This window comes from Abrus precatorius, unplaced genomic scaffold (genome assembly GCF_003935025.1).
Source record: "Abrus precatorius isolate BTA unplaced genomic scaffold, Abrus_2018 Scaffold11, whole genome shotgun sequence".
NCBI lineage: Eukaryota > Viridiplantae > Streptophyta > Magnoliopsida > Fabales > Fabaceae > Abrus > Abrus precatorius.
Window position 1 is genome coordinate 15,423,588 of NW_020874303.1, and position 10,244 is coordinate 15,433,831.

General features: G+C 29.3%; 1 protein-coding gene across 4 annotated transcripts; it reads left to right on the forward strand.

The window, feature by feature from the left end:
* The first annotated feature begins 5,001 nt into the window (after positions 1–5,001).
* On the forward strand, positions 5,002–8,652 carry LOC113854756 (histone-lysine N-methyltransferase, H3 lysine-9 specific SUVH1-like). Of its 4 annotated transcripts, none has more exons than XM_027485957.1 (3): positions 5,002–5,110; positions 5,410–7,552; positions 8,453–8,652. In XM_027485957.1, exon 2 carries the CDS (start codon positions 5,539–5,541, stop codon positions 7,519–7,521), a length of 1,983 nt encoding a protein of 660 aa, XP_027341758.1. In that variant the 5' UTR covers positions 5,002–5,110; positions 5,410–5,538; the 3' UTR covers positions 7,522–7,552; positions 8,453–8,652. The 4 variants fall into 4 exon arrangements, 3 of the variants coding, with proteins under 3 accessions (XP_027341758.1, XP_027341759.1, XP_027341757.1); XM_027485958.1 differs by having other exon boundaries at positions 5,039–5,110; positions 5,346–7,552; XR_003502792.1 differs by having other exon boundaries at positions 5,047–7,581.
* The last annotated feature ends 1,592 nt before the right edge of the window (positions 8,653–10,244 follow it).

Below are 10,244 nucleotides of genomic sequence, written 5' to 3' on the forward strand. Positions count from 1 at the left end.
TATTTTCACTAAAGATTTGGTCTTAGAAAAATAACTACCACAAGTATATCACCTGTCTAAACAAAAATAACTTTTGTTGCAGTAAGGCGTAGTAGTATTTATAATAAAATATTCTTAAGAGTGTTGAAATTTTTTTAATAAAGAACATACATAAAATAATAATAGTAAAAAAATTATATAAAAAATAATAAGAATGTTTAATAATTTATCTATGATATATACATTTGTGAATTCATTTTGTAAAAAATTTGATGAGGTGTTAGCATATCATGAAAAACCTTTTTAGTACTTCTCTTTATCCTTTTCTATTTTAAGGAACTTTGTTCTACAAGTTTTAAATTTTAAATTAAAAAAAAGTAATAATTTCATCCTAACAATGTCATTTTTTATATTAGCATGTTATCTTGGTATGTTGTATTAGAACTCGTTCCGAAGAATTACAAAGGAAAAAAAATCCTATGAACACTCAAAAAAATAAATATAACCTACCATCAAATAGTCTTTTGAAAAATTGAAATTGATTTTTTGTGCTCCACGATTTTGTAGCTCTTTCTGTATACTATTACAAATCTTTACAAGTGAATAAAAGAAAAATTAAGCCACGAAAGTCAAATATCATCTGTATTTTATTTTCTTTTGTCTTCATATTTAGTTATCTCTTATTTATATTGTTTGAAATCAATTATACGTATTGCGTAAGTGCATTGTTATTTCTTTTTACCTTTACAAATCCTGTAGATAAATAGAGGAAATGTTAACCAATTTTTGATAGCCAACATAAAAGTCTGCATTTTATGTTATGTCTTTATGTTTGATTTACCCTTCTTCACATTATTTTTACATGTTATGTTAAAGGATTTTATTATGGGCTCTCCTTTTAACGTTTTCTTACCTTTTGCTTTTCTAAATGACCTTCAAATACATCTAAACTTCTAAATAAAATCACAAGATTTTGTGTATTTAATGAGCTTGATAAAGTAACATTATGCATGATTTTCATAGTTTTTTTTCTATAGTATAAATTTTATATATTGATATCTAAATTGATTAATATATAAGATTTTTTTTTTAAATTTATCCCATAATAATATAAAAAATTGGTATAAAAGATAATTATGAGGAAAAGTTAACAAATCTCTCATATTTAAAAATAATAAATTAAATAATATTTAATCTTAAATAATCTATTTTAAGATTAATTATCTAAAAAAGGGATCAAATTAAATCAATGTAAGGCAAGTTACATCTTCCCTTACATTGTCAATAATTTTATATATAATATTATTTTTATTAATTCAACTATTAAATTATAACTATATATTACATTAAGTATTTATGTCATGTTTTGTCAAAATTGAATATTCTTACTTTTATATATTCTAAATATATATATTAAATTAATTTGCATGCATAAAGATAATGTATAAAATAATTTTGAAGTGATATAAAATTTTGTAAAAATAATATAATTAAAATTTTTAATCTAATAGTTGGTTTTATAATTAAATTATATAATAAAAATTATTAAATAGTTTAAAGTTAGTTATAACTTACTCTAGTATAATTTAATTTTTTTTTCTTACATACATTAATGGGAGAGAGGCAGCAAACAATAGATTAAATTATACTAACATAAATTTTACCAAAAATTACATTGGAAATGATCTTATGTAAACTGTGATTTTTATTAATATAACTATTAAATTATAATGAAATATTGATTATGTATATCAAATTTTACTAAAATATCTTTTGTTTGATATAAGAGCTTAATTATGTTTGATATAAGAGCGTAATAAAATATTTTTTATTTTTACATATTAAATTTGATGTACATAGGCGAGGTATCAAATATCTTTAAATTAATCTAAAGTTTTATAAATATGATGAATGATAAAAGCTTTTAATTCATCAATTGGTTTATAATAAAAGTCTCCAACAAATAGTTGTTAAATAATGTAACTTTTTTTTTAAATAACTTACACGGTTGTAATTGTAATTTAATAAATAGAAATTAAGTTTTTTTAATACGTAGCTTAGTTAAGATTTCCTTAACTTAATAACACTTTATAAACGTTATATTCCATTAATCCAACTATCAAATTAAAAAAATTTCTTAACTAAGTCAAGTTTACCAAAAAACATACAAGTTAAAAAGTAAATGATTAAACTATTTAATTTTAATATATATTATACTTTTTAAAAATATAAATAAATATTAATTATAAAATTATATATTTGTAAATTGTTTAATTTATATTAGTTTGACATGCATGATCAACGTGAATAAATTATATTATTTAACGATTGAATTAATAAAATTTAATGTTTATAAAAATTTATTAAGCATAATCACATTAACAAGATTTACTCCTAGAATAACTTGATTCCCACCCACCTATACACACAATCTCTATTTTAAAATTGTAAAACTAATATGCAATTTTAATTACTACTTTACCTTTTTTCTTTTTTAACTTTTCTCTTTCTTCATTTATAATATATATTGCTCATCCATCACACACATAAATAAATATAACTACTATAATATTACTATAAAATTATAATATTAAAAATAATAAAATAATGTTTTATAATAGATATTTTTTTATAATTATTCTATTATAAACTATAAAAATCAAAACTTATACTTTATAAATTTATCTGTAATTGATGATTTTTTATTTTCTTATTATATATTAGTATAAATTTATAATAGATATTGCAATTACAAATTAATATATTTTATTTAATATACATAAATCAAGTTAAGAAAAAATATATTTATGATAATAATTTTATTATAAAATAAAAATAAAAAATTTATTTTATTATTATAAAAATAAAATAATAAAATAATAAATAATAATTAATTGAGTATAAATAAATTTATAAAAATATAAATTATATTTATATAATTTATGATAAAATAATTATAAAAATATATAATAAAATGTTGTTTTGTTATTAATTTAGTGAAATAGTTTATATATTATAAGTAAATATTTTATTGCAATATCTAATAACGATATTTAATTATATATATGATAGTGGAATAACATGTAACGCCTTATTTTTTTTTTAAATACATAATATTTTCATAAAAGAATCAATAAAATAAAATAAATTTCTTTGAACATTCTTATAAATGAGAAAGAAGTGTGAAAATAATATAAACCTGTATAAAAATTTTATTACAGTAAAACAAGGTTTACTAAATTTTCATTTGTGTCTGAAATAGATAATAGTCTTATAAATTATCAACAAAAAAGAATGCTATAAAATTGAAAGTAATCATTATATATTTCAAAATAACTAAGTCTTATAGTAATTCTTATCCATCTATGCACACTGTGAGTTTGGTACTACTCGTCCTGGTTTATTGAAAATGTTATGTAAGGGTGAGTCTCTATCCTACCACTCATACATAACACATATTCATCATAACACACATCTTATCACGATTAAAGAAAATATCATGATATTACATATCACAGTGTCATATAAAGCAAGTTCTCATATCAACACATATTATATTCCACAGATTTGTAATTTCTTTTTCATTATCCGCACTCACTACACTCTGTGGCCATAGTTATCCGATACTTCTATTTCGAGGTCTTATACATCTATATAAATAGTCGTCGGATGACCTAATGCAATATGAATACAACGCATGTAATAGACAGCTCTTTAGCAACGGTAATGGTTAGGAATCAAGTCGAGAAACGAGTGTGCAGCCATAGAGTGCATTCGTATACAATATTCCGTGTACAACCTTGAATGTCACTCACCACCCTGCATTTTTCCAAGATATCTCATATCGTCTCTATCTTCCACCCTCCACTGTATCTTTGTAACTATTTACATCATATCTATTTCCATCTCATACTCTTTTTGAGTATATTCACATGTTCATATATGTCATTTCTCATGTTCACATCATTTTTTTTCATTTTTTTACATGAACCATAATAGCTTTAAACATACATTTCATATCACAAAATTACAAAATCATATTAATCATCCTCAATATACCTTATCATGCATTATTTGAATATAATAACATATTTTTACCATATATCTTCATATATTCATCATAAAATCATATAAACAACCAATTATTTTCACTATTCACCTATTATTTTTCACAAAACAAAGATTATTCCACATATAATCATATATATAACTAGATCTATAAGAACACAAATAATATACATAACACAATGTAAAGTAGAGGCCCTTTTATCTTAAGATAAGGATTTCTCAAAGATTTAACTGAATATTTTGCTTTAGAATCAAAGTTTATCCTAAAAATCGTAAGATACTTATAAGAAATTTGAGATAAAGAGAAATAAATGGTAAATCTAGATTCAAACTTAAAGAAACTTACTTTAAATTGTTTAAAATGAACATACGATCCCAGTTCTGAAGAAAAATCTAAATTTAAAGAGGTTTAGTATGAAAGAAAATGGTAGTATATGACTTTAAGTTTCTCTAGAACCTTTGAGAAGTGTAAAAAATGAAAATTTCTTGTAAAGTTCCCAATTTATATGCAAAATTCAAAAAAAATAATAATTTGAATACTGTTCACGTCAGATTTACTATTTACGCTGCCTTGTTGTTCACACCAACTTACTGTTCATACCGAAATTACTATTCACACCAACTTATTGTTCACTTTTTTTATAAAAATAATTTTAAACTCTATCTAAATTTATTCCAATCACATTTAATATCGCACAATTATTTAATTAATATTTAAAAATATTAAATGTTAGTTAGTATATCTAAAGAAATAAATTAAAGTCAATAGTAAGTTTTTTTAAATGTAAATGGAGATAAAACCTTGATTTAATGTGTATATACAATCTTTTTATACACTATTTATTACAACGTTTTAAGCCGTGAATCTTTATTACAGCACGTGTTTCCATACAGAATATGACATAATTATTAACCATTTTCCTCAGCACATGGTCCCAAACACAGCTTGCTACTACTATGTACCCAAAACCTTAGCTCCCTTTTCTCCCTCCTTTTCACTTGCAACTTCAACCCTTTACTTTCCAATTCAAGCTTCAACAATCAAGCACCCCACAACCACAAGGTAACACCAGCAATCTTTTCTTTTCATGCAACATTTCTCTCTCTCTTTCTTGTTTTTAGTAAACCGTACTTAGTCTGATCCCTCCCTCTGGCTTGGTTAGAACTTTGCAAATTGTGGGCTCCATCTATTTTTCAGTAAAATTTCCACTTAATCTCATTTTCCTTTTTGGTTTCATCTAAGAAACATTTTTCCCAAGATCTGCATGATTGCATGACCCATTTGTACTCTTATGCAGACAATGATGAAACTTTCCAAGTTGGGTTTTGAAATGAAGTGATGAATTTGATAAATTTGTGTAGATTGGACTAGAGTAAAGACAAGCAAAAGGTTAGTATGGGTTTTGTTTGAGGGGAAAAGGGAGGAATTTGAGACATAATAGAGAGGAAATTTTGGGCTAGTGAAGGTTGATCGGTTGATTCGGTTCTATAATGGAACAAGGGTTTAGCCAAAACTCAGTTCCTCCTCCAGGTTCCATTGACAAGTCCAGGATTTTGGACATTAAACCTATGCGGTGTTTGATACCTGTTTTCCCAATGTCGTCACAAGCTGCACCCTCTGGGGAGTACCCTTCTGGGTTTTCTCCATTTTTCCCATTTGGTGCACCTCATCAAACTCCCACTGGGGTGGCAGCAGGGGGTGGTGCCATACCTGCTCCCATAAGGGCATTTAGGAGCCCACTAGGGGCAGGAGACACTAGTGCAACAGTGGAGGGTGATACTTCTGGGAAGAAAAAACGAGGACGCCCTCGCCTCAACAAATCACCTGAAAAGAATGATAAGATAAGTCAAGAGTCACATGTTGATGTAAGTGCTTTAGTTGGTATTAGTCCAGCTCAGAGAGACGATGGTAGCCGTGAAGTGGTTAATCTTGTGCTCATGACGTTTGATGCGCTTCGAAGAAGGCTCTGTCAACTGGAAGAAGCCAAGGAATTGAGCTCAGGTTCAATCAAGCGTGCGGATTTGAAAGTTTCAAATACTTTGATGAGCAAAGGAATTCGAACAAACATGAGGAAGAGAATAGGACCAGTTCCTGGGGTTGAGATTGGGGACATTTTCTTTTTCCGAATTGAATTATGTCTTGCAGGTTTGCATGCTCCCTCCATGGGTGGAATTGATGCATTGCATATCAGGGGTGAGTTTGAGGAGGAAACTCTTGCTGTAAGCATTGTTTCATCAGGAGAATATGACGATGATGCTGAGGATAGTGATGTTATAATTTATACCGGTCAGGGTGGGAACTTCTTCAAGAAAGGTAAGCATGCAATCGATCAAAAGCTTCACAGGGGTAATCTTGCTTTGGATAGGAGTTCGCGGCAACACAATGAAGTAAGAGTCATCCGGGGCATGAAAGACGGTGTGAATCAAAATGCAAAGATCTATGTCTATGATGGCCTGTATAAAATCCAAGATTCATGGATAGAAAAAGCAAAAAGTGGCGGCGGCATATTTAAGTATAAGTTAGTAAGAATGGCTGGACAGCCTAGTGCCTTTGCTGTTTTGAAATCGGTTCAGAAGTGGAAATCTGGCTCCCCAAGGACTGGACTTACTCTTGCAGACCTTTCTTCGGGAGCTGAGAGTATTCCTGTACCACTTGTCAACGAGGTTGATAATGTGAAGGCACCTGCTTATTTCACCTATTTCCATTCTATTAAACATCCAAAATCATTCAGTTTAATGCAGCCTTCGCATGGATGCTGCTGTACTAAAGCATGTATCCCTGGTGATTTGAACTGCTCTTGCATTAGGAGAAATGAAGGTGACTTTCCATATACTGGCAGTAACATTCTGGTTAGTCGGAAGCCATTGGTTCATGAATGTGGCCCCACATGCCAGTGTTTTCCTAACTGCAAAAATCGAGTATCCCAAACTGGTTTAAAGCACCACATGGAAGTGTTTAAAACAAAGGATAGAGGGTGGGGTCTTAGATCCCTGGATCCTATTCGTGCTGGTACTTTTATCTGTGAATATGCTGGAGAAGTTATTGACAGGGCCAAGGTAAGTCAGCTTGTGAGGGAAGGAGATGAGTATGTTTTTGATACAACTCGTATTTATGATAAATTCAAGTGGAATTATGAGCCTAGGTTATTGGAAGAAGTGGGTACCAATGACTCAAGTGAGGATTATGCTATACCATATCCTTTAATTATAAGTGCCAAGAATGTTGGAAATGTGGCTAGATTCATGAATCATAGTTGCTCCCCAAATGTTTTCTGGCAGCCTGTCATATATGAAGAAAACAACCAATCTTACCTGCATGTTGCATTTTTTGCCCTCAGACACATTCCACCAATGAAAGAGTTAACATATGATTATGGATTTGCTGGATCTGATCGCGCTGAGGGTAGCAGTGCATCCAAAGGGAGAAAGAAATGCTTATGTGGATCATCAAAATGCCGCGGCTCTTTTGGTTAACATTTGGTTAAGGTTGCTCAAGACCAGGAAGGTAATGGCAATGTATTCATGGTTAAAAAGGTTTTGAGATCTCTTTCATGTTTAAAACCACCTATTTATTCAGATTCAGTCTTTGTAATAAACACATGTGCCTCTCTTTCTCTCTTTATATGTATCTTTTTCCCTTTAAAAAAATTCATTTTCAGTTTACATTTTTGTTTCTTTCTTTTGTTAGCTTAATATTGATAATAAGTAAGAATTTTATGGTTTCTCACTGCAAATGTATGTGATATAGGTTAGATCTGTTAGTTTTAAATTGCACCCACACACTCAAATTCTAGAACAGAAACATTTATATTGAAGAAATGAAATTTAGTGCAGAATTCTTGTATAATGTGTCATTTTCAATTTTTATTACTTCCATTTTCTGGAAGCATCAAATAAGTACGCATTTTAAAATACTTTGGAAGTATCAAAATTACCTAGTCTGCAAAGTTAGTACTGTTCCCTTACACTGTTTTCAATTCCATTTTTTATATTGCTGCCCAGGGGGGGTGTTGATACATTAGCATTTACTGATTAAAACTTAACTAGGCAACTTAGTTCCTAATTCCTTGAATTCACTTCAGGTGCTATGGGGATCCGTTATATGATATTATATGCATAATAGATGTTGATTAACAGTATTATTAGTCTATTACTTCACTCACATGTGCATGTACTTGTGTATTAATTGAAGCTTTCCCATTGGTCTTTATCTAAAATTTTTTATCTTGATTTATGGAGTTAAAAAAAATTTTGGACGTGTGTTACTCAAAAGTATGCAAGCAAATTACACTTGTTCTAATTTTATCTATGGAACCAACATATTTGTTAGCAAATGATAACACTTATATTATCTCACCCAGGGAAGCTGATTGTCCTTTCTATCTATGTTATTTTGTTTTAACAGATGGATGATTTATTTCAAGAGCCAGATCCAGTTTAGAAATTCCAGTTAGTGATTGTATGCATCCAAATCAAGTGTAGGTGTGTTTTTGACTATAAATAAATCATGTTAGTCTCTGGACCTGGCCCTTTTTTGCCTCCAACTTTATTATAAATAATCAGTGAAGTCGTGTAATTTGTGAAAAAATTGCATTGGGAATGGCCATGATGTGCTAGATAAGTATATAACTAGTGATATGCATCCACATGTTCTTCTGACTTTGTCCTCTTCACATGGATTTGTTGTGCCATAAATAATGTTTCTTAGAAGGCTACAATTGTTTTTCACACTTGGAATTGTAGAAGTCAATTTGTGACACCATGGCGTGGATCACATTCCATGCTAATTTCATTGGTCTGAACTAATATTACAGGGTCTTTTCACTTCAGCTGCAGCCGTCATGACTCACAAAGTGAACTCACGTTGTTTATTAGTGAGACCTTATCATGTGCAGTTGATTATCAGCTGAGTGGTATGTGGAATCTCCATTTGCATCTATGGTTTTGCTGCTAAGGACCTTCCCCTTTTATTTAACTAGTGTTGTTTTTGGCAAGTTTGGTGGGTAGATTAAGAGAATTTTGTTGATGCTAATGTCAACCTGTAGATTTTGTCACTTAGGGTATGTTTGACAGTTGGGTTTTGGAGGTGAAGTAAGGAAAGGGTAAATATTTTATTTTTAATTTAAGAGAGTTATGAAATATTTATAAAAGTAAATAAAATATTAACACGTCAACTTTATACTAATCTATTATTTTATATTAAACAAAAATGAAATTAGGGAATGTTTATTAGAAGTGGAGAATTTGTCCTACCTTCTCTTTCCCTCCAAAACTCAACTCTAAAACATATCCATAAGAAAGCTAAAATCATTCACCTTGTGCAAACTTTGTAGAAGCTATGAATGTATCCACATAACTAGATTTGACTAACTTCTTCTTTACTTCCTTAAATTGTAGAGTGCCATATTTTTTGAATTTTAGTTGGTATAATGTAGCACATCAAAATACCCACTAGCAGCGACAAATATTATGAGTTTCTAGCATATTCATTTAGTATGGTTTCCCTGAGCAAACTAGAAGTTACCAATGAGCAGTGTATGGCATTGAATAGGGAGGCATAGAATACACAAGTTGCCCCTAACATGTAAAATTGGTGCAAAATAAAATTGTGTTCAGATTGAAATACAATAAAAAAAATTGAAAGTAGAGAGATTATTAGAGATATACCGTGTGAAAAGCTATCTTGACCATTGAACAATTGGATCAAGAAAAAAGCAACACTTCAACATGATGTCTGAGTAATTGTCTAATGTACTATGAAGTTCATGTGTATAGGACTATATTAGAAGGCATCAATGGTCATACTCGTGCAGTGAATTGAGTATTTATTTGCTGCTATATTGCACCTTACATGGTCTTGGGGGAAATGCGATGTTTGGCTGATTAAGAGAATAAGGATTGCTGAAAGCCCAAACCACACCATACGGCTGTATGTGTGAATTAGTTTATGTTATGACATTTTGATTTAATTTTTAAATTAGGGTTTAACGTTGTATATTTCTGATATTTTAGTTCATGATGTTTTAGGAGCCCTTTATTTGCAAAATGTTCATTTGAATACTTGGCACAAGTAAATGACGTACTGTGAAATCATGACCTAATGATTTCTTAAGAGATTAAAATGTTTAATTTATATAATTTTGAGAGCAAATTAAAGGTTTATTCATTTTATAAATAATGCGCAAAATTACTGATTT

Bases quoted from the DNA above. Each gene is read 5' to 3' on its own strand.
- LOC113854756 (XM_027485957.1), top strand. From the start codon at position 5,539: ATGGAACAAGGGTTTAGCCAAAACTCAGTTCCTCCTCCAGGTTCCATT.